This window comes from Felis catus, chromosome B2 (genome assembly GCF_018350175.1).
Source record: "Felis catus isolate Fca126 chromosome B2, F.catus_Fca126_mat1.0, whole genome shotgun sequence".
Lineage (NCBI taxonomy): Eukaryota > Metazoa > Chordata > Mammalia > Carnivora > Felidae > Felis > Felis catus.
In genome coordinates, this window is record NC_058372.1 from 3810597 (window position 1) to 3834882 (window position 24286).

The 24286-nt window shown below is 46.0% G+C and overlaps 1 protein-coding gene and 1 long non-coding RNA gene across 21 annotated transcripts; one reads left to right on the plus strand and one right to left on the minus strand.

The window, feature by feature from the left end:
• Nucleotides 1–14028: 14028 nt before the first annotated feature.
• LOC109500261 lies at nucleotides 14029–16045 on the minus strand. Its single transcript, XR_002157937.3, has 2 exons — nucleotides 15007–16045; nucleotides 14029–14902 (listed from the first exon to the last, which is right to left on the minus strand). It is a non-coding gene; the product is annotated as an uncharacterized LOC109500261 (long non-coding RNA).
• A 93-nt stretch (nucleotides 16046–16138) lies between these two features.
• On the plus strand, nucleotides 16139–23641 carry LOC101093016 (histone H1.2). Of its 20 annotated transcripts, none has more exons than XM_045058501.1 (5): nucleotides 16139–18198; nucleotides 18965–19136; nucleotides 21825–21842; nucleotides 22987–23038; nucleotides 23120–23641. In XM_045058501.1, exon 1 carries the CDS (start codon nucleotides 16192–16194, stop codon nucleotides 16831–16833), a length of 642 nt encoding a protein of 213 aa, XP_044914436.1. In that variant the 5' UTR covers nucleotides 16139–16191; the 3' UTR covers nucleotides 16834–18198; nucleotides 18965–19136; nucleotides 21825–21842; nucleotides 22987–23038; nucleotides 23120–23641. The 20 variants fall into 20 exon arrangements, with proteins under 20 accessions (XP_044914436.1, XP_044914434.1, XP_044914439.1 ...); XM_045058499.1 differs by having other exon boundaries at nucleotides 23125–23641; XM_045058504.1 differs by having other exon boundaries at nucleotides 16139–17771; nucleotides 18130–18198; nucleotides 21825–22068; nucleotides 22987–23641.
• The last annotated feature ends 645 nt before the right edge of the window (nucleotides 23642–24286 follow it).

Sequence of the window (24286 nt, forward strand, 5' to 3'; positions counted from 1 at the left end):
ATCATTAAAACTATGGATGCCGTTTTTACCCTCAGGAACCGATTTAATTGGTGTGCGGTGGTTCCTGGGCGTCAGGATTTTAAAAGCGGCCACCCCCCAACACCCAACCCCCCCCAAAGTTTGGGAACTACTGCTTTAGATATTTCAAAACACACTAACACACTTATTAATACATCCGATTTTCCTAAAGCCTTTATATACCTAATAAATCCAAGAAGCAATGCTTTTTTAAGCATGGATGCAAACTTTGACCATCTAAGAAAAAAAAAAAAATCAAACTTGGAAGTTAGGGCCTGACTGTAGGGGGATAGGAAATGCAACTGGGAAAATGTTGGATTCTGGTGACGAGTACATTGGGGGGTGATGGTGATCTTTTTTTTTTTTTTTTTTTTTTTGGCAACAGCTTTATTGTCAAGATTTAATTCACATCCTATACGATTCATCCACTTAAGGTGTAAAATTCAGTGGGTTTTTGTATTTTCACAAAGCCATGTAACCATTACCCCAGGTTTAGAACATATTTTCATCCTCTCTGCAAAGATACCTTGTGCCTTTTAGACATCACCCCCAAATCCCTCCATCCCCCCTCCCCCACGCCACCCCAGGCAATCACTGATCTACCCTCTGCTTCCAATAGATTTACCTGTTCTGAACATTTCGTACACATGGAAGCATACAATATGTGGTTCTTCACGACTGGCTTCTTTTATGTATTTATTTATGTATTCGTGTATGTATTTGTGTATTTATTTATTATTTTTTAAAAGTTTATTTATTTTGAGGGAGACAGAGACAGCATGAGTGGGGGAAGGGCCCAGAGAGAGGGGGAGAGAGAGAATCCCAAGCAGGCTCTGCCTTGGCAACGTGGAGTCCCACGCGGGGCTCGAACTCATGAAACTGAGCTCGTGACCTAAGCCAAAACCAAGAGACCGACGCTTCACTGACTGAGCCACCCAGGCGCCCCTGGCTTCTCTTATTTAACATAATGTTTTCGTGCACCTTTTTCATGGGGGAATAATATTCCATTACACCACATTTTATTTATCCATTCGTTGGTTGATGGAAACCTGAATTATTTTAGCTTTCTGTCTGTGAGGAATAATGCTGCTCTGAACATTCGTGTACCAGTGTTTGTGCGGACTTCTGTTTTCGTTTCTTTCGGGCAGACACCTAGGAGTGGAATTACTGGGTTATACGGTGACTCTGTGTTTAGTTAACCTTTTGGGGGAACTTCCAGACTGTTTTGCAAAGCGGCTACGAGACTTCACCCCCACCCCCCCACCCCCCCATCTGCAGGGAACGAGAGTCTGATTTGAGCACATCTTCTCCAGCACGGCTTCTCGTTCATCTTTCTAATTCTGGCTGTCCCGGTCCGTGAGAAGGGGTGCCCCATAGCGCTCCAGATTTGCCTCTCCCTGATGGCTAGTGACAGCGAACGTCTCTTTTCACCTGCTTATCAGCCATCTGCAAACCTTTGGAAAAATGTCAATTTGGATCCTTTGCCATTTTAGTTTATTTTATTTTTTAAGTTTATTTAGTTATTTTGAGAGCGAGCGAGCACACAAACAGGGGAGAGGGGCAAAAAGAGAGAAAGAGGGGAATCCCAAGCAGGCTCCGCAAGCATGGGAGCCCCGTCTGGGGCTCGAACCCACAAACCCGTGAGATCACGACCTGAGATGAAACCAAGAGGTGGATGCTCAACTGACTGAGCCGCCCAGGTGCCTCTATCTATCCTTTGCCATTTCAAAATTTGCTTTTTAAAATTTAAAATCTGCTTTTTATTATTGGATTGCCAACGTCCTTCACACATTCCAGCTATAAGTTCTATAGCAGACATATGATTTGGAGACATCCTTTCCAATTCAGTGTGTTGTCTTTTTACTTTTCTTGCTGGTGTGCCTTGAAGCACAGACACTACTCAGGTTGAGAAAGTGCAATTTATCTATTTTTCCTTTCGTGACTTGTGCTTTTCGTGTCCTATCTGAGACACCGCTGCCAAATCCAAGGTCCCAAAGATGTACACCTATGTTTTCTTCTGAGTGTTTGTAGTCTTAGTTCTTACGTTCTTGTCTTTGATCCATTTTGAGTTAATTTTTGGATATGGTATGAGGTAGAGGTCCAACTTCATTCTTTTTCATGTGTGTAAAGGTAAAAATCTGAGCTTTTCCTTCATATGCAGCTGTGTCTCCTGTGCTACTCACACAAAGCACTTCTGACCCTTCTCCTCACCGAATAGGTAGTTTTGCCCCCAAACAATAAGCAACTCTCTGTAACACCTGCTGGGTCTCTTACAATTAAACTCAGTTCGGACACATCTACCTAGAGATAGTGTCAGATCCCACAGAAAAGGGGCCCTGCCCCACAAAACTGTCTCCCATTCAGATGCCAGTCTCAAGCCCAAGTTATCACCTGTGCTTCTGTCCAACGGGCTGTAAAGTTCCAGTGACCCCTTTGTCAGGTTCAGTTAATGGGCTAGAGTGGCTCACGGAATTCAGGGAAACACTTAGGTGTTTATTAAAGGATGTGATAAAGGGCACAGATGAACAGCCAGGTGAAGCAATGCATAAGGTGAGCTCTGGGAAGGTCCTGAGTATCGGAGCTTCTGTCCCCGTGGCGCTGGGCTGTGTCACCCTCCTGGTGTGGATGTGCCCACCAGCCTGGAGGCTCCCTCAAACCCATTCCATTGGGGTTGTATGGAGGCTCCTATTTTTATGGGGGCTTCAATTATCAACTCCATTTCCAGCCTTCCTTCCCTCTCTGGAGCATGGCGAGCAGGGTGGAGGGAGGGAGGGCAAGGTTGAACATTCCAAGCTGCTATTCACGGCTTGGTCTTTCCGGTGACCCTCATCCAAGAGCCACCAGGAGCCCACCCAGAGTTGCCTCATCAGAACAAAAGATGCTCCTATCACCCAGGAAATTACAGGCCCTTCAGGAGCCCTGTGTCAGGAATTACAGGGGAGGCCAATATACATTTTGCGTTATCTCCTACTGTGGATCTTCAATGGTCTCAGCACCACTTGTTGAAAAGACTGTTCTTTCTTCACTGATTTGCTTTGGCACCCCTTGTCAAACATCAACTGCCTAGAGATGTGAGGACTTATTTTTAGACTCTCAGCTCTATCCCACTGATCCGTATTCTGGAAAGTGCTTCTATCGAAATTAAGGATTTTTGGTCAGTGAAGGACACCACGTATAAAGTTAATAAAGAGCTGACAGAATGGCAGAAAATTATATATGATGTTGGAAACGGACCAAAGGATTAGTACTTATAATAGATAAAGAACGCCTCGAAGTCAAGAAGACCGAGACAGAAACCCCAAATCAGAAATGAGTGAAAAAAGGGAACAGGAAACTTATATATAGAAAATCCAAAGCACTTGGAAGAACGGGTAAGGAAAAGGGGTGTATCATTTTGTGCCTCTTAGAGCATTAATATGTTAGCAAGTTGAATACTGCCCAGTGTCTGCGTGGATATGCGAGTGCACAACGGGGCTTCAACTCCCTTCCGGGGCACGTTTCCTAAAGAATTTCTCAAATGTATTCCATAAAGGGACATGTCTGTGGGTGACCAGGAGGTGCAGGCAGACAGGGGACCCTTCACTGAGAGAGTAAAAATGGGCAACTTCCACATGGTATTGGAGGAAATCAAGGACATTAGTAAATTAAAAATACATGCAGTGTTGGGGCACCTGGGTGGCTCAGTCGGTTAAGCGTCCAACTTCGGCTCAGGTCATGATCTCGTGGTTCATGGGTTTGAGCCCCACATCGCGCTCTGTGCTGACAGCTCAGAGCCTGGAGCCTGCTTCGGATTCTGTGTCTCCCTCTCTCCCCCTCCCCCGCTCATATTCTGTCTCTCTCTTTCTCAAAAATAAATGTTTAAAAAAATACATGCAGTGCAACACAAGGACATTCTCCCCCTGAGGGACATTTGCAACTCAACATGCCCATTGAACTCATTAGAAAGACAGTCTGCAAAGGTGGAATAGGAGTGGGATATGGGGGCAGAAAGGAATACGTAAATAGATCAAACCCCCCCCCACACTCCTCCGTGTAGTTTTCTCTGGCAGATATAGGGGGTCCTGGTGGAGTAAAGGCCTTCTCACCCCACCTGCTGGATAGCAAAGGGCCAGGGATGAGCTCTCACTCCATGAAGGGACATCGGAGACAATAAATGCTGTCTGGTCTGGGGCTCCAGGGGCTGGCCACGCAGGAGAGATTGATAGCGAACCCCACCATGCATCTTCTTACCTTTCCTACCTGATCAGAAGAGCTTTTTCCAAAGAACTCCTATTCCAGCCATGGCCCAAATGGCGTCTGAGCAGTGGTGTGGCAGAGTCTGATGACGGCTCTGAAGTGAGACGCAACGTTTGAGGTTCAATGGGCCTGAACTTGTGACTTCTTTTCCCACCTCACCAGGGTGCGAGATTCCGGGTCCTTTGTCCCAGCTGTCTGCTCAGGTGAATATGCCACCCCCCCCCCCGCCCCCCCAAGGCTACAAGCCGGGACATCCTAGATCTTTACTCCACGTGCTAATGGTGGCCCCATTCCGGCCTCCGTGTTCAGTGTGGCGGGGGTATGTGGCTTCTTCTCCCCAGGGGACAGGCACCTTCATCTAGCACTGACAGGTTCCATTCGTGCTGGGCAGGGACCCTCTGTGGTCTGAGTGCAGGCCTTCCTGATGCCTGAGCAAGCTCAGTATAGAATCAAGAGGAAAGAACACAGGGCTGGGCGCCGTGACGCTGTTTCCTGCCCAGAGGTCCCATGGCTGGTTACATATACTGAAGGGGGTTCTGAGGAGCAGGGGTGGGATGAAGAATGGGCCCTCGCACTCTTTACCGAGATATTGGCTTACTCCACAAGACCCAGGCCACCACTTCCAGGCTGGCCTCCCCGCTTGGCTAGTGCTTCAGCCCCCGTCCTTCACGTCTCTGGAAACCCTTGTGGATGCCCGGTGTTATGGGTTGAAATGTGTCCCCCACTAAAATTGTTCAAGTCCGCCCCCCACCCCCCGCCCCCCGTACCCGTGCATGTGACCTTATTTGAAAACAGACTTTTGTTTTTTGCAAATGATCCAGCTAAGATGAGGCCATTAGGACGGGGCCTAATCCAATAGGACAGATTCTGCCCCAGAGAAGCTCACAGAGGGAGAGTGTGAATCTCCGAGGGCAGCTGGCGGGGCCTGGACCAGACTTTCTCTCGCGTTGCTCAGAAGGAATCAACCCCACCGACCCTTTCATTTCAGAACCAAACCCCAGAACAGCGATTTCAGACTGTCCAAGTCCTGCTTGTTACCCAAGGAGAGAAAAGGAAAATGAAATACAGTGTCCTTATAAAGCAGGGGAGAGGAGCCTGGGTGGTTCGGTGGGTTAAGCCTCTAACTCTTGATTTCCACTCAGGTCAGGGTCTCTTCATCAGTTCGAGCCTTGTGTCAGGCTGAGAGCCTGCTAAGGATTCTCTCTGTCTCTAAATAAATAAATAAATAAACAAACATTAAAAAAAAAAACGGGGAATTTGGACAGAGACATCCGTGCATAGAGGGAAGAAGACGGTCCTCTACGAGTCACGGAATGCCTGAGGCTGCCAAAAGAGAGACCCAGGGTAGATTCTCATTCTCAGCCCTCAGAAAGAACCAACCCTCTCATCACCTTGGGTCTAGACTTCTAGCCTCCAGAACGTGTGACAGGAAGTACACTTCTGCTGGGTAAGCCAGGCAGCGTGTGGTACTCTGTCCAGCAGCAAACTAATACAAGCCAACACATTTATCCTACCTGGCTCAGGGCTTTACCCAGAGTAGATGCTCAAGAGGAAATTGGTTGAAACGAGAAACGATAGGAGATACAAGCCTGGGTAGGAGTGTTCCAGGAGACAAAGGGGAAGGAGCTGGGAGAATTGAACTTGGGGTATTCAGATTCTCTCTCAAAGCCTTATTTTCAGTTTTGTGCCTCGGCCACGCGCCCTCTTGTCAGCTATGCCCGAGGCCTCCGCGTCCAGAGTCGTTCTGATTCCGTGCCACCTAAGGAAAACCCTCAGTCTCCTGTTGAGCCAGTGGTTGCCTGGCTATTAACATGGGGAGGTAATCCGGGCATCAAAATGCCTTTTCCACAGGGTTCTAGCAAGTCTGTTTCCAGTCTTGCTTGCAACCCTGACCTCAAAGGCACCTGGCGTGCCAAAGACTTAGATCTTTCTAGGGCACCATGTGAGGAAATGTATTTGTTTCTTATTGTCCCCCCCCCCCCCCGGCACTGTACACAGCTTTCTCTGGTCCAACAAGGCATTTGTCCGCCTGCTCTCCAGATTTCCAAATTCCATTTACAGCTTTCACGGATTATTTCATCTCCCATTCTCTTCATCTTTGAGGGCTTTGTAAAATCCTTTACCGGAAAAGGGGGGGGGGGTTTGGGGAAGAAGCAGAAACTGACATGCCCAGTCAGCACAGCTAACTGCAAGTTGGTTCCTATAAAAAAAAAAAAAAATGCAATGTACTAGTGACGGGAGAGAACCCTATTCGCTAGGAACCACGTACGAACCTTCTTTAGACACGATCTCACTTCATTCTCAAAACCATCTTGCTATCTATCGAGAAGTTTATGGTCAGGTTGAAGAGATATGCCCTGATACACTAACTAAGCAAATAGCAGCACCCTGGAATTCTGCTGTATCTGCAACCAGCAGGAGAAAGAGGTGAAGGTCCATTCCACAACTGGAGTGACAATTCCGTTTCTTCGCGCAAACCTCATCTAACCACGAGTCCAAAGACCTGGCTGCTTAATCCTGGCCTTTTACTCTGTTTACTGGTTACTTTTACTCTGCTACGGAACCGCCTTACCGCAGCCTCTATGAACCTCGATCTGCTCATCTGTTAAATGGGGGTGATGATGTGTGCTCGTCAAACCATTCTTGATGTGAATGCTCTCTTCCCACTGTGAACAGATATAGACACCAGTAGAAGGTAACAATTACCCCGCAGATTAGGAATGGACTGTATGCGGTACATTTTGGTGGCGAGTGTCGCGAGAACTGATGACATAGCACAGTGGAAAGGGGTCTAGTGCAGCTGGGAAGAGTTTGAGGTCCACGTGGTGACTACTTCTGTTCCTTGTGATCCTTCAGCCCCTTTGGCAGCCCGAGAAACTTCGAGGGAAGAAATGTCCCCGATATTTAATATCTCCCAATGGAAACGGTCCATATATTAGTTTTCATTATGGATGAGAAAAGCGATAGAGCCTACGCTTGTTCACTTTGGTACCACCTGAGTTTTTGTAAACTTCTCTATTGGTTAATGACATTGCTTCTCTGAGGATGTCACTTCCTACCAGGTAACAGGTCAGTATCCTCTCACAGATGGTCTATATTGTGGTTATCTCACTCTTAAAATAATAATCATTTTTAAAAATTTTTTAATGTTTTATTTATTTTTGAGACAGGGAGAGACAGAGCATGAACAGGGGAGGGTCAGAGAGAGGGCGACACAGAATCCGAAACAGGCTCCAGGCTCTGAGCGGTCAGCACAGAGCCCGCTGCGGGGTTCGAACTCACGGACCGCGAGATCATGACCTGAGCCGAAGTCGGCTGCTTAACTGACTGAGCCACCCAGGCACCCCAATAATAATCATTTAAAAAAATTTTTTTTTCAACGTTTATTTATTTTTGGGACAGAGAGAGACAAAGCATGAACGGGGGAGGGGCAGAGAGAGAGGGAGGCACAGAATCGGAAACAGGCTCCAGGCTCTGAACCATCAGCCCAGAGCCTGACGCGGGGCTCGAACTCACTGTCCGCAAGATCGTGACCTGAGCTGAAGTCGGCCGCTTAACCGACTGAGCCACCCAGGCGCCCCAGTAATAATCATTTTTAAAAGATAAAGCATGTGCAGTCTCCCCAGGTCTCTGGGGTTCTTCTGCTTAACATGCTACTCACATTTGAGACACAGCTGACGTGGCTTCTGTCAGCCTGTTTTCACCCCATCGTTCGGGAAGCTGGGCTCAGTTCCTCTTGGGGCCTGTGCTCAGTGCTGGGCGGAGAGCCCTAACCCCCACGCCCCCCCCCCCTCCCCGCCCCTTCCCTTCCCACGCGTCTTCTTAATTCTAACCAGAGGCACCGCGACAGTAGTTGTCCGTCCGGATTTCTCCTGCTTAGTAATTATTGGACGAGTGAGTGAATCAAGCCACGTGGGTTTCTTGTCCAGGACAATGTATTTCTCTGTAGGAAGAGTGGTGACCAGAGAGGTCCCGGCCGCCAGCCCCTCGACTTGACTGCTCTGGGCCCTACTCCAGTCTCGCTGCTTCTCAGTACTGTCATCGTCACACGTGAGTAATAATCACTTCTGTCCGGCCGAAGACAGTACAGGGATGAGGTTTAAAACCCTCTGGGTATTACAACGTCAACCCGAGGTGAATAAATGATGACTTCGCCAGCAGGCAACCCGGGAGTCAAGCCCGCCCGCCGGGGGCCGTTTGGATCTGGAGCGCCATCTCGTGCCTAGTGGCGCAAACAGCATCCTGCCTCGGAAATGCCTTCGGGCAGGAAAGGGTCGAGGCCAAAGCAAACCTAGGTATTGTACTGTTGTCCTTGGACAATTCAGCTAGCCCTGGAAACTTCAAAGGTTAAACACATAACCTTTCTATTCAGTTCTTTATCGACAACTCTTTCTAATTACTGGTCAGCAATTGGGTGTTTTACAATTACTTAATGTTTTGCATTTCACAGACGAGCAAACTAGGTGGCAGGAGGCTCTTCCTTTGGACCTTCATAAACCTACCCTTCAGTGCAGGACACTCTTGGGGGCTCTGTTTGAGGTGTGTGCGTTTCAGCCAAGGTGCCGGACTGATCTTAGGCACATTGCGAGGTCACAACCCCCTACACCACATACTGTTGAATACATCTGTTATTATTCTTCTTATGACTACCCCCGTGGCCATAACTGATACACCTAACCAGAAATCTCATAATTTTGTTCCCGACTAAGCAGGAGAAGAGGCAATTTCCGTGTCCCCGTCTTTGCACAATGCTGTGTTCGTTCGCCTTTCTCCTCTCTGCGATCATTGCACTTGGCAAATGAAAAGAAGTAACTGAGTACTTTAAAAGTTGCGCTTGTGAGATTCGATGTCTGGCCTCCTCTCCCAGGTAAAATCAACTGTTCCCCTTTTCAGGCCCTCTCTGACCCCTTTTTCACAAGTACGGTGATCCACTATTTCCTGGTTTCCCCTCCTCCCAACCCCACCATAAAGGGAGAGCCTGTCTTACTTACTTTCTTATTCTCCGAGCCCAGCACGGTGCTGGCCTTATCGAAGGTGCTGACGAATTCTTTGCGCAATGAATGAATTATCCAGCATGATTTTCTTACACCATTTAAACAAGAGCCCAAGTCACTCAATTTGTTCCTCTCATGTTCTTTCTGCCTGTGGACCTCCTGCAGTGTTAAGGCTTCCCAAGGCCCCCGGATCGCCATCTGTCAAGCGGGGATAGCAATTTCTGTTCACCAAAAGAGACAGGGAACTGTTAAGTGTATGATTAGACGTTAATACTTACATAAAGGCCTGGACGAATTGGAACATACCAGCCTCTAAAATAAGCGTTGGTTGGTTACGAGCGCCACCTAGTGTCAATCAAAACAAACAGCACGATGGATTGTACTGGATTCCGCTGGGAAGGTGTGAGGTCCAAACAGGAAGTATTCACACGTGTGAAAACGCTTCCTACCTAAAACTCACCGAACAGATTAGTAAGTATTTAATAGCTGGGGTGTATTTTACTTGTATGCACTTCATAGATTAAAAGTAAGCCTTGCCTTCAACTGTAGTTCGATTGGTAGCTGTGTGTGTGTGTTTAGGGCTATGGATGGTAATCAGCCTTCAAGGGCTGGCCCAGGAGAAATCTGAACTCTCAATTTCCATCCTTCTTATCGATGAAATGATAATGATTGTAAAGGGTGTGTAGGTCGGTGGTGAAGACGGAACGAGAGTAGTGCATACAATGCCTGGTCCGTAGAAAGTGTTCGGTTAACTGTTTATTAGTATTGTTGACACTCTTAAAACCAAAGTTGCAGCACGGTGCCATATTGTGGCTATAACAATACATATATGCTTCTACAACTAATTTTACTGAACATATATATGTAAAATTTTGTACTTATATGGTAGGCACTATTTATTCTAAGAACTACATAAATATTAACTCATTAATTCTCGTAATCCTATGAATCAGGTACTATTATCGACGTTTACAGATGAGAAAACTGCAACATAGAGAAAGGAATTAACTCGTCCTGTGGCAAAGTTGAACTTGAACCCAGGCATTCCAGCTTCTGGGACAGTCATTTTGAGAAATGTACTGTGCCACCTCTGTATCTTTCTTGGAGTATTTGATAAAGTTAAGAGGAAATATAAGTGCCACTCCCATTAACCATGAAAAGAATACGAAATCTATGTTTTAAGTGAAGCATAGCTACAAATCCGGAGGTAACAACAAGAGCTAGGACCAACCTCCGGAGCTAGGACCAACAAGAATTTGGTCCCAACGAGGATTTCTGTTTAACTTAAGCTAGCTTAGGTGAGTTTGGTAGTAACAAATTCAGGGTGACGGAGTACCTTGGTCCCTCTCATGTACTGGCAACACAGTCCTCCCTGACAGCCAGACCTGCCTGCCACTGAAAGTGTGCGTGCACCTGACATACAGAAGGCAGGGACTGGGTGACCGTGAGTGTCCTCATAACCGTTTCCCATGGAGTTTCGGGCAAGGAGTGAGCTCCAAGAACAGTAGTGTGGGGGTAGATTCTGAGTGACAGTGATGGTCCTGGGTTATGCTCACCTACCACTCCCCAACACACACACTCACAACTGCATGCGTGTACACACACGCACACACACACACACACACATCTCCTTTCTCCGATGCCCCAACTTCATCTCGTCTTGTTAGAACCTCTTCTTAAAGTCTCCCTTGGGGTAGTACCCGGGTCGTGTGACCTTTCAGAGGCTTCCAGGGGAAGCACACATAATTGGAAAGAGTGAACAAGCCTGATGGATGGTCTATTCTCAAATTAAGGAGAGTACCAGCTTTCTCAGAGTCACCCCCAAAACAGCAGAATCCCATGGTGGGCAGATCTAATGGAAATAAACTTCAGGTAAGAGGCAACTGTGTGTTCAGCGCCGTCTCAGGAACTATACGCATGTTACCTCATTTAATTCTCACTATATTCCTTGGGGGAGGTGCTACTCCATGCTACAGAGGAGGAAATGAAAGTTGGGAAAGCCCGAGAACGTAGCAGGTGGTACCCTATACTGTACATTATATATACAAGCCTATAGTATATAATATAGATGAATATACAACATATGCCATCTGTTAATTATGTATAATTCTAAATAAATAAAATTAATTTTTTATTTAATGGATACTACCAAGTGCATTTAGATATACATTATTAGTTTAATCCTCAGTTTTAATTTCTAAAGTGGTTCATATGTCTATATTCGTGACCTTCACTAATGAGATTTGGGGGGTGCCCTACTAATTTTTAAGAGTGTAAAGGAGTCCTGGAATCTAAAGTTTGAGAACCACTGCTCTAGGCTGAAATCGAATGTCTTATTTTCCCAGTGGGTTTGGTAAGGATTTGAAGGCGAAGGTGTAACCAGCACAGTAACATTTTAATTTTTTTATTCTTCCGGTTTCTCAGTGGTTTTGGTCTTTCCCACCAGATTCATCACACAGCATGATATTTATGCTTGTCTCTGACTGTCCCACCAGTTACAGCTCTTTGAGAGGAGACACTTTGCTGGGCTGATCTTTGCTTTTATTATCTCTTTCAGTGTCTTTTGCTTAACAAGTGCCCTGTGTGTGGGAAGCTCATGCATGGCATCGTGATGGCAAGAACACATCCTAACAAATCTATCAAAACTTGTATGTCCGTGTTTCCTCCAAAACAGTCACTGAGTGAGGCTATACCCTCCTTCCGATTAAGGCTATTGCCTAAAATATGTCTGCATCTCGTGCATTATCACTGCCTTTATTAGAGACCTAGACTAGGAGGCTGTAAAAATGTATATAATCTCACTGTTGAGAAATCCTCTTGAGGGTAGGTTTGACTTCTGAAACAGCTTACAGTCATTTGAAAACACGCTTAAAGAGTGAGGTGGCAATGAATGAGCTAGTTTCCTGCGTCACTTATGTGGTCCTAAGAGCAATTCCAAAATGTCAGGTGAATATTTTCTGGAATGTGTCGTTCCATTGGTGATACTCCCGATGCATTTATTAAGCACCAATGTCTTTTAAGGATGTGTCCGGGAATAAACATACAGAAACCGTGGTCTCAGCCCTTAAAGTGCCCCATGGGCTGGTGGGGTAAACATTTTGGCTCAGGTCTGATCCCCTAATCATTGGCCATTTGCCGGCAGAGACTGGGTTATTTGTTTGTGGGGCTAAAAAGCAAGCAAACAGACTGGAGGGCCTACAGTCTTCTTTAGGCCACTCTCCTGAATCTCTTTCCTGCATATTTTTTCTCAGGCTGCCCTCTATTATCAACCTCAAGGTGGACCCAAGCACGAACACTTTACGCCCTTGGGCAGGCAGGCCAGGAGAGCGGCTGGTATTATTAGAGCCCCATCCCTCGTGAGTCAGGAAAGAGCAGGTTTTAATCGCTCCCAGTTGGGGCCTGTAACAAGGTTTATTAATATCAGGTTAGCTACCTTCAAAAGCAGACAGAACCCTATTCTGGCCTGGTAAAGGGAGGGTCCATGCACCTGCTCCAGCAACCCCCCTCACTGTCCTTATGTATTTCTCGCTGTTCACGTCTCTCCCCCACACCCTCTGTCCAGCTCCCATGGCAGTCTTTTGGACTGGACACTCGGCTCTGCGTAATTAGCTCTGCTCACCAGCTTTCCAGACCTGAAGCCCATGAAACGAAAGCAGCCAACCTGTAATATCCAGAATGTGTGTAGATACAAGAACACACAATTGACCTCATTGCAGTATTTCTGTCCTCAGTTTATTGTTGGCCCCCTTAAGGCCATCAATTTTGAGGGGGAAGACCACACCCTTCACCTGAATTTTCCCCTGGAGGTCATTTTAATAGGCTTTTGGTGGCTCACGGGCTTGTCCCATCTTGTTTCAAAGCCTGAGACTCTGTGACCCACCTGCCAGATCTAAGGTCACTGTAAGGTTGACAGTCAAAAAGTTTTGTATCTCCCGAGTTTTAGAATGGTTTCTAAAGGTTCTGTTTTAGAGCGCTTGGAACAAACCGATGAACCGAGCGTCAAAGTATGCTTTTCAAGAGGTTAAAAACACAAGTCTCATACAAGTACTGTTTAGAATGAGCTCATGCCTGGGTCAAAGAATGTTATGTCATTGACAAGGGGGCAAGCAGGATGGCAAAGTTGGGTCAAAGCAGGACACAGGAGAATGAAATACGCATTTAGGCAGGAGAAGGTAAAAGGCAGGAAGGCGGAAAAATACAAAACTGGTTAATGTTCTATTAAGCAATACAATCATCACTTTTAGGGTTGGCTTTTCTACTGAAAAGAGTTCATGTGCCTCTCTACTGGACAAAACACTTAGTAATGTATCAACCCTCTATATGTCACTGTCTAATTTTACATACTTTGGGTGTAATCAAAGAGTGATTATGAAGTCAAAGTTACCTTTGCCAAAGCCGTGCTGTCCAGAATGGTAGCTGTTGGTCTTATGTGGCCAGGGAGCACCTGTAAGGTGGCTAGCCTGAAATGGAATATTCTACGAATGTAAAATATACTAAATTTGGAAGCCTCACGATGTGAAAAAAAGGGAATATAAACCATCGTATTTTTAAAAATACTGATTACATGTTGAAATGGCGATAGTTTGGATATATTGAGTGAAGCAGAATATATTATTAAAATTAAACTCATGTTTCTTTTTATTTGTGTCATGTGACTACTAGAAAACATAAAATTAAGTATGTGACCCACATTCTATTCGTGTAGTATTGCCTTAGAGCATCAAATGACCTGCAAATGAACTTAGACAATTTTCTAATACAGCTTGGAAAGACACAAAGAAACAGTTTTGCCTTATTTTTCATTTTTGGATAGCTTTTCTCAACATGCATTACAAGAATCTGGAGAAGATCAAGAATCTTGTTTCTCTGCCTTCTGGTCTCTACCCTGTGGCCAGGAGGTTGGGAGCAAGACTGAGTGGCTGGTGTCCGAATGACCTGAGATCTGGACGTCAGACTTGCCTGTAGGGAGATGTGTTTTGATTGATTCAACCTGAGTGATCATATTAGAGAATTGAATCACAGGAATCAAACTTATGTGCTGTTGATGTATAAATCAGGACACCAACTGATGGTGAGGGGAGGTCCAGTGACCTGGCAATCAAGATTCTACATTGCTATTTTCCTGGTGGGTACAGGACATTTCACTGAATTTCAAATGGCTGTTTATGTGTGTGTGTGTGGGGGGGGGGGGTACTCCTTGTACATAGACTCAGAGCAAAGTGCATGTTCTTATTTGATTTCGTTATTTTGATGCCAAGATACATTAGTGTGATAAAAGTGCTTTAGTTGTTCAGACACTTTCGATAATTTCTTACGATTCCTATATCCAAAATCACGGCGAGGGATGGAAGGTCTAGAGTGGTTTTCTATGGCTGCTAATTCATCCATCACTAATCTCATTAGGCTGTTAATTCTCAGAGGACATGATCAGTAGTAGACACGATTTCCGAATGTTGAACAAATGTTGTTCAGTGAAACTTACAATGGAGTTACCCTTAGTCTAAAAATGCCTCATTTTTTTTTTTTTCATCACTGAACTTAAGTTGTATAACCTTTTTTGACCCCGGTCCAAGGCTGGCATCTTTAACACATATTTTCATGTGGCTGTATATTTGAATGGGAATTTCGGGTAAGTTGTAATACTTCCTTGGTCCCTAAAAGACAAAGCAAACTTTAGAATAGAATCCGAATGACCAGCACCAAAGGGCATGAGAAGGGGTAATCTTACCAACAACAGAAAAATGGTATAAAAACTTACATGTTCTAGGAATTTTCCTCTACTTCTATTTAAAAATTTGCCATCCACTTTGTTCTACTTCGAATCTCCAGTTCATCTTATAAAAGTGTATCACATTAATGTTAGCTGCTTTCCTTCCATCGAGACCGTCGAATTCCCAGGTAGAGAGTTTCCTTCTGTACCATAACATGAGTTAGATGTTGTTACTGGAAGTAATCTAGAATTTTCACGTGCTGAAGTTCATGTCTTTATTGGAACATATAAAAATAAATAAATAAATGCTTGTTTTCTTTGGAGAGAGATCATCTCAATGTCTATAGCTACCAAGTCTATTGAGGATTCTTTGCAGGCTTAGGGGGTCTCCCTTCTTCCCTTATAATCTCTATTCTTGAGGGTCAGACCCCCTGCCTTGCACAACCCAGAGGGGAACCTGAGATCTTTTTTAAAAACTGCCCAATTTCTCGCCTTTGGAGAAGTGAAGAGTGCCCCGCCCCCATCTACGAAAAGACGGAGTTGATAAAGAATTTCAGTGTCTTCAAATCTAAGATTTAAGTCTCTAACCCCCCACGGTCCAGGACACCCCCCAAGGCCTTTGGACCCCCTTTCATCCAACCCTAACTGCTTTGGACTGGCCCGGGAATCCTTGTCCCAGTCCACGGTTCCTGTGGGTCTGTGCGCAGAATTCACAGAGGACCTGTGTTACTTCCCTCGCGAAGAAAGAGAATTATCGTGAAAATTTAGGTGGAAACCATTTCGTTTTTGTCTCCCAAAGAAGGCAACCATGTGCCCAACCACCCCTGAGAAAAAGAACTTTCAGGGGCAAAGGAGCGAACAGGTAATTTAAGAGAAAAACAGAAAGTGGTCTCCCACCGTCCTGGACTTCCCTCGGAGTTGGGGGAGTTGGGGGCTCCTGGACGCGTCGCCTTTGGGGTTGCGGAAAAAATAAATGGAGAGCCCGGAGCCTGAGGCTTCTCGGATCCTTTTCCGACCAAAGCCGGGAGATTTGGTGCGGGGTATTTTAACATTTTCCCCCTTTTGTGAAGTGGAACAAACACAACTTGGGCGCACGGCGGCGGCTCGGAGCCTGCCAGCCAGGCGGGCGAGCGGAGCACCAATCAGCGCGCGCCTGCGCTCTATATATACGGCGGCCCGGCCCCGGCGCACCCACGGCGCTCTGCCACTTGTCCCCGGTCCTACAGCCTCAGCATGTCGGAGACCGCTCCCGCCGCTCCTGCCGCCGCGCCCCCCGCGGAGAAGGCCCCCGTGAAGAAGAAGGCGGCCAAGAAACCCGCAGGGGTGCGCCGCAAGGCTTCTGGGCCGCCGGTGTCCGAGCTCATCACCAAGGCCGTGGCCGCCTCCAAGGAGCGCAGCGGCGTGTCCCTGGCCGCGCTCAAGAAGGCGCTGGCGGCCGCCGGCTACGACGTGGAGAAGAACAACAGCCGCATCAAGCTGGGCCTCAAGAGCCTGGTGAGCAAGGGCACCCTGGTGCAGACCAAGGGCACCGGCGCCTCGGGCTCCTTCAAGCTCAACAAGAAGGCAGCGTCCGGGGAGGCCAAGCCCAAAGCCAAGAAGGCGGGCGCGGCCAAGCCCAAGAAGGCTGCCGGGGCGGCCAAGAAAGCCAAGAAGGCCACCGGCGCCGGCACTCCCAAGAAGAGCGCCAAGAAGACCCCGAAGAAGGTGAAGAAGCCGGCGGGGGCTGCTGTCGCCAAGAAAGTGGCCAAGAGTCCGAAGAAAGCGAAGGCTGCCAAGCCGAAGAAGGCCGCCAAGAGCGCAGCTAAGGCCGTGAAGCCCAAGACCGCCAAACCCAAGGTTGCCAAGCCCAAGAAGGCTGCACCCAAAAAGAAGTAGGCTGTTGAAGAACGTCTGCTTCTGAAACCCAAAAAGGCTCTTTTCAGAGCCACCACTGACCTCAAAGAAAGAGCTGAACCTTCTAACCCTGTCCCTTTCTCCCTTTAACCTTTGGCTCTAGGTGTGGTTGGCAGCTGCAGTTGACGCCAGCCGGAAAGAGGCGGCGGGGGTCTCTGCGCAGCCCTGGGGCGCGTCCCCTGCCCAGCGGTATCCCGGGTGGCCTCCCCCGCTACTTTGCGGAAGCGCTGCCCCGGAGGCGCGCACTCGCGCGCCAGCCCCGCCCCGCGCCAGGCCATCGAAAACAACCACAAATCAAGTCAGCCAGTTCCTCGGTCTCCAGGAATCCCCCGATTGGGTTGGAAAGCCGTTCAAAAGTCCCGCCCTGCTCGCGGGTTGGCCCACTCCTCCGGCCCACGCTTTTCATCGCGTGTTTTATTGGGTGGAGGCCGGCCTCTTGTGTATTCTGTGTACGTTTCGTTTCCAGTGGATTGATTGTGCCTTTTTCGCCCGGTAAGTGTGTCCCTGATACCTCGGACACTTCCCATGGTTTGGAAAGTCCAGCTCGTGTCCGGGGACGGCCGCAGCACCCCGCCGGGGAGGAGACGGTGCGGGCGTCCGTGCCGCGCGCTCCCGTGGGCCAGCCCGCGCGCTGCGGCCGCTGAGGACCGCGTCTGGACCACCGCGCGGCGGCGGCGGCGGCCACCCTGCCACCGGGCGCCGCTGGACCGGCGCCCTTCTGTCCCTCGCGTCATGTAACTTTGAACAAAAGTGTGATGGGATTGGAGTGCATCACAACAACCCTTCGTCGGCCATCTTGTCCCGGCAGCGGGTCACCGAGCGTCGTTTTAGGTAGACGTCAACATCTAAACGCCGGAGATGCTTTCAACGCATTTTTGCGCGGCCGAAGGCCCAACGGTTTCTACGCGAGTAACGTACGGGTAAACCTGGGAACGTATATGCATGTGTGGGGGTGAAGTGATGTCTCTAACGAAGGCCTTTAGTTTATCTTCACGGCGGTATCTGCGGCTTCTTTCATACTGATGGCGTTTCTTCTGGGCAGAGGAAAGTCCAGCGTCGTGTTTTATATTCTGGTCAACACCGTTGGTTCCAGGAACCGGGGCTTCTGGAGACCCGAAGCTCAGTTCTCCGCCCATTGCCACAGCGACTGATGTAGTCGTTAAGTAACTTAGATTAATTTCCCCCCATTACCGGTAGTGACCACGGAGTTCATTCCTGCCCGCACCGTCCCTCCCAACGGAATGGGATACTATAATTAATGTTCGTTTTCATGTGTAGAAAGACCTCCCTTCTTTGAGAGCACAGCGCACCCGCGCGCGCGCATGCACGCCAAGAAAGTTTTCCAAGGTTTGTTTCAATAATTTTTGTGTTGTCAATTTCACTTTAGAAGCAATTGAAACCCCTGTATTTTGTTACAAGGTTTAATAAATGCGTACTACTCTTCCATTTCTGCTTCCTTTCCCCTCCCCACCTCACTCCCGTTGGAGATGCCAACCGTTATCATAGGCTAAATTCCATGGATATGTGGAGTAATCCCAGGTTTTCTACTTTGTCCCTTTGATCTTTCTGGCCATTTCTCCAGTGAGATCATACTGTTAAGTATTGTTCACAGCACTGTCTTCAATGCTGAGAATACATAACCCATGGTAGGTACTGAAATAAAAATGGAATGTTTGAGAAACTGAGATGTTATAACATGAATGTTTGAGAAACTGAGATGTTATAACATGACCGAGGGAAGATAGAGCTCATTCCCTGTCGTTGCTCTTTTTTTTTTCCCCAGAATTTCCTGGTTATTCTAGTTTTTATTTTGTTTTTCGAAATGCACTTTAAGATGCTTCCTCCCTCCCACCTCACCTCTTCACGCTTCCATTACACATAAACACACACACACACACACACACACACACACACACACACACACAACCTCAATATCCTCGTAGTTTTATTGGGATGGTGTTAAATTTACAAATTAATTTGGGGAGAGGATGAGTTTTCCTGTTCAAGAACATTTTGTTTTCACATCCCCCCCCCCAATATTTTGTACCTGTGGAGAATGTTTCAAATTTTCTGCAGACAGATCTTCATATTATATATTACCCTTTATTCCCAGATATGTTGTCATCTTTGTTGCTGTTGAAAATGACAACCTATGAGATTTTTGATTCCTTTGGGGCCTGGCACACTGAAGATATCCAGTAATGGAAGGGATCTATGCCTAGTGAATGAACAACCTCTAGAACAGTCCTGTCTGTAGCCAAATTAAGTAAGGAAGAAAGAAACAGGTGAATCAGTTTTAATAACATAATTTAGGGGCACCTGAATGGCTCAGTCCGTTAACCATCTGACTTCCGCTGGGGTCATCATCTCATGGTATGTGAGTTTGAGCCCCACATCAGGCTCTTCAGATCCTGTCTCCCTCTCTCTCTGCTGCCCCCCCACTCTCTCTTTCTCTCTCTCACACACACACTCAAAAAGAAAGATTAAAAAAAAACCACATAATTTATTTAACCTAACATGTCCAAAATATTCTTGCTCAGCACAAAATCAATGTAAAAATATTTATGAGAGATTTTACATTCTTTTTTGTTCCTCGTATTATGTCTTTGGAATCTCCATGTATTTTACACAAACAGCATATCTCAGTTCCTACGTGGCTATTTCAAGAACTCACTCAACTGTCCGTGGCTCATGGCAGCCTTATGGACAATAAACTCTAGAATGCCCTCTGGTCCCAAATATCCTGCTCTTCTCTAGCCTCATCCTTGGTTTAAAGCTTTCATATCAGTGGGTCTTCATATACGCTGTCCTCCGTGGACCTAAACTTTTGACCTTAAAGGGGGGTTGACCGGTCCAAAAGTCATTGGGCCAATATGAACCAATCAAAAATTCTCTGTTCAAAAACTGGAATTGAGTTGCAGAAATTGAGGTGACCTGATGTCAGGGGCTGGGAGGTGTCATCTGTAGGAGACACCGGAAGGTCTGATGAATCAAAAATGCCGAATGGAGCCAAGGGCAGAGCACGGAGGAGAGATGCATAGAGCTTCGTTCTCTGGGTTCCTAACGTGGGGATTCTGGGTCCTCTGAGCCATCTGTACTCCTGTCACTGGGGCAGGAGCCTCCCTTGGCTCAGGTTGGGTCAAGTTGCAGCAACCAGGAGACCCAATTAAGACACTTAAATTTAATCACAGTACTTGTGCTAAAGTACCATAAGTACTTGTGCTAAGTACTCATGCTTTCAAGTCCACACACTTTTTAGGTTCATATACTTACAATGGATCCTAACATTGAATGTCTCCTGCAAACATATTTGCATAGGTAAAGGGCACCCTTTTACTATTCAAATGAAATGTATTCCTCAAAAACAAATATTTGCCCTTCTCTAGTAAGGGTGAGGGGAGAGTTCACTCACAGAGAGCTAAAAGTTATCATAAAACCTCTCATTTTGCCTAGACTTTCGATAAGACCTTCAACAATATGTTTCCTTGATTTTGGCCCATTCCCTCACGGGTGTCCACAAAGTTGACTGGCTTAGGTCTAATATTGTAAGCCATTCATTAGACTCTACATTGGCTGCTTTAAGAAAAAGGTCCTTGTCTTGATTTTTAGTTTATGAAGTCTATATTTTATTTTGACATTATTAATGTTATCGTTTTCAATAATCTACTTATTATTATAAAATAATATTGATAACGGCAATAATATATTCAAATAATTGCCCAAACATGGCTGACTACCTAAACTTGGCAATGATTACCGCATCAACTAAACTGCTGATTGACAATTCAACATGAAAATTCATGATTCATGTCCACGTACGATAAAAGTGTAACTCAGAAATTACAGGTTAGGGGCGCCTGGGTGGCTTGGTCGGTTAAGCGTCTGACTTCAGCTCAGGTCATGATCTCACGGTCCGTGAGTTCGAGCCCCGCGTCGGGCTCTGTGCTGACAGCTCAGAGCCTGAAGCCTGTTTCAGATTCTGTGTCTCCCTCTCTCTCTGCCCCTCCCCTGTTCATGCTCTTTCTCTCTCTGTCTCAAAAATAAATAAACGTTAAAAAAAAAAAAGAAGAAAAGAAAAGGAAAAAAAGAAATTACAGGTTATTTTAATGCATTATACCCACCTTTTAAAATTTTTCTGCGCATACACAAGTGGTCTCGTGGCTGAAAAATTAAATATCCTAGTACTTCTCGTAGGCAAATTTCTAGGTGATTCTACGCTAAGGGAAATGTAGACAGTAACTCTGGGTTGAAATCCAGGCCAGAGATGAACAGTTGGTCCAGTAAAAGGCAAGGTGACATCATTAGAGGGTTTCAGAGTAGAGCTGGGATTTAGGGTACAGTGGGAACAACACTGCTGTTAGGAGCTAGCAATTCCTGAGTTCTAATTTACAACGTGCCAAGCATTGTCGGGGAGAAGTCTCCATTGCTTTTCTTTTTGTAATGTTTTCTTAGTATTTTTGAGACAGAGAGAAACAGAGTGCAAGCGGGGGAGGGGCAGAGAGAGAGGGAGACACAGAATCCGAAGCAGGCTCCAGACTCCGAGCTGTCAGCACAAGAGCCCGATGCGGGGCTCAAACCCACCAACCTTGAGATCGTGACCTGAGCCGAAGTCAGACGTTTAACCGACTGAGCCACCCAGGCGCCCCTCCATTTCTTTTCAAACACCTTCTTATCACAGCACTCTGAGGGAGGTGTCATGATTACTGAGGACTGGTGGTATTAAGAACATAGCTAGTTAGTTTCTGCTCAGTGAGCCGGTGTCTTCACCCTTTGCAGAGTAGTGCTTTTCCTCAGAAATACAATAGGAGTCACATAGGTTATTTGAAAATTTTTAGTAGCCACATTTCAAAAAGCGAAAAGGAACAAGAAAAATCTATTTTGATGGTACTTTAACTCATTATTATAGAAATATTATTTCAACAAGTTATCTAATATAAAAAATACTGAGATTTTTTTTTAATTCTATTTTTCAGACAACTCTTTGAAACCTGGTACGTATTTTACACGTAAAGCTCATCTTGGTTTGGACCAGCCACATTTCAAGTGCTTCATAGCCATATATGGCTAGTGGCTACTATCTTGGATGATATAGTTCCACAGTAACTAAATACTGTGATGAAAACACAAGCAAATACCTGCTCTGTAGTAGAATCCAGATGTTTCCAAGGAAATGATTATTCTGAGCTGGTCCTGAAGCCCAGAGAGCATCCCTGAAAGGTGATGTTTCTTCTATGCATCGTATGCATTTCCCCTTGTACTAGGCCACTGACCAGAGGACTCTGATAACAGAACATAGCCCAGGCCAGGCCACTGCATTTCCCACCCATCCACTAATCTGTGAGTCCGAGTGAGCCTTGAGGAGGAACTGGGTCTAACAATCCATTTCCAGGAAGTCTTATTGGTCCGAAGATATTTAGTGTGTGGGTTTGGTGTGAGGTTGCTTGTCAGTGATATCTATTATGAATCTGGCCAATTAAAGTAAACTCTCTTGGGCTAACGTTCTTCCTCTATAAAATGGAGACAGAGAACCTGATTTTCAGGGTTGTATTAAGAATGTTCTATAATAATGCAGGCCAATCGGTTCATGTGCTACTTGACCCAAAATGTGGGGACCTCTTCCATGGAACCTTCTCTAAAGGAAGATGATATTCAGCCCAGGCTAGATCAATACCGTCCTGCAATATTGTCCCAGGGAACTCACCGCGATACTGAAAATGTTCACACTGCTCAGAGTTGACTTTATCTCCTCCCCACTAACTTTTGTTCTTCTGGTAACTCTGAGAATGGTACCACAGTTCAAAGCATCATGCAAAGCAAAGCTCTTTCCCAGAGACCTAGAGTCATCCCAAACCAGTGATTCTCAACTCCTAGGGTGCTAGGCTGAGATGTTAGAACAGAGTGGTAGGAGAGCATGGGAAAGCCGTATATAAGTTAGAAAAACGTAGCCAGTGATCAGAAGCAGGTTTACCCAGAAGCTAATGAAACTCAAATATCAGGCGCAAAGGCCTGAGAGGGGCTCTTGGGACTGTGTTCACTGGGTCTCATTTTTTTTGCAAAATTTCAATGTTAAAATATTTTCTTCACAGCCGGTTAGACTTGTTGTCTATTGGAAGTTAATCTTCCCTTTCATTACAGTTCACCTTTTGTCTGATTATGGTGAGATACTGAAGAACATATCTGGATTTGGGTAAGAGAAAATGGAGTTGAATGTATTTGGGTAAGGGTTAATGACATGAGAAGTGCGATTTGCAGATGTGCTCATATATAGTTCAGTTCTAGCCAATCTGAAGTAAGAATGGTGTCAAGGAGTTTTCTCCTGTTCATGGACAAACTCAGCTGGATTACAGACAAGAAGATGTCGGACTCCTGTCATTATATGACATCTACATTTTTGTAGCAACCGCGCTGGCAGTGAACGTATAGTACAGACGAGTCAAGATTTGAAATGTACAGAACGGGAAGCTAGTCCATGAAGAAATCCTCTAAATTTTACAACTCACGTATGCAAGAAGCTTGACAGGATTTTCTAAATTTGAAAACAGTCTTACACATGACATTACCAATAATGTGCTTTGAAGCTGAAAGTACTAAGCGATCAGGAGAACAAAACAGTTTGTGATCAATCGTGCTGGAGGAAATACTGAATTCTCTTCCTTCCTATTGTCTATATAGAAAATAGTACAAAATAACTTTCGAGTGAAGATGAAGTCGGAGTATGCGGTCAAAAAACAGGAAAATAAGCATGATAAGGTTGTATTCGAGAGTTAATAAAATGTGCTATTCTTCTGAACTTTGTGATGGCTATGGTTTTATTTTTGCAAAATTGGAATTTGGCTCAGCTTTCCATTATAAATTAATATTCACCGTCTAGTTTTGTATTTGAAATTTTGAATTGTAATTAAGAGTTGCCAAGTTGTGTCAATTTTAGGCCTCAGAAAAAGCTTAACTAGCATCAGTTCATTATACTTTTAAACTTAGGAAATTAACAAGGAAATTAACACTTAAGTGGATGGATACTGATCATGCTATTAGGTTAACTTCTATTATGCCAAGTGGACCAGGGCAGGAATTACAGGAGATGGTCAGGAGCTCCTACAAACTCACATAACTAAATGTTCTCTTTTATTAAAGCCCAACCAGGTAACAATCCGTGGAAGCTCTTCAGAGAATTGCACTACCAACGAGACGCCCTGGAGGGGGCGCCTGGGTGGTTCTCTCGGTTAAGCTCCGACTTCCGCCCAGGTCGGGATCTCCGGGTTCTCGAGTTCGGGCCCCGGCAGGCCCTGTGCTGACAGCTCAGAGCCAGGAGGAGCCGGTTTCATTCTGGGGTGTCCCTCTGCCTCCCCACTACTCGCCCGGTCTCTCAAAAATAAACATTAAACAACTCCCTGGAGAACTCAAAGCCAATTTAAAGCTTACTTTGTCCTCAATTTCT

Bases quoted from the DNA above. Each gene is read 5' to 3' on its own strand.
- LOC101093016 (XM_045058493.1), top strand. From the start codon at position 16,192: ATGTCGGAGACCGCTCCCGCCGCTCCTGCCGCCGCGCCCCCCGCGGAG.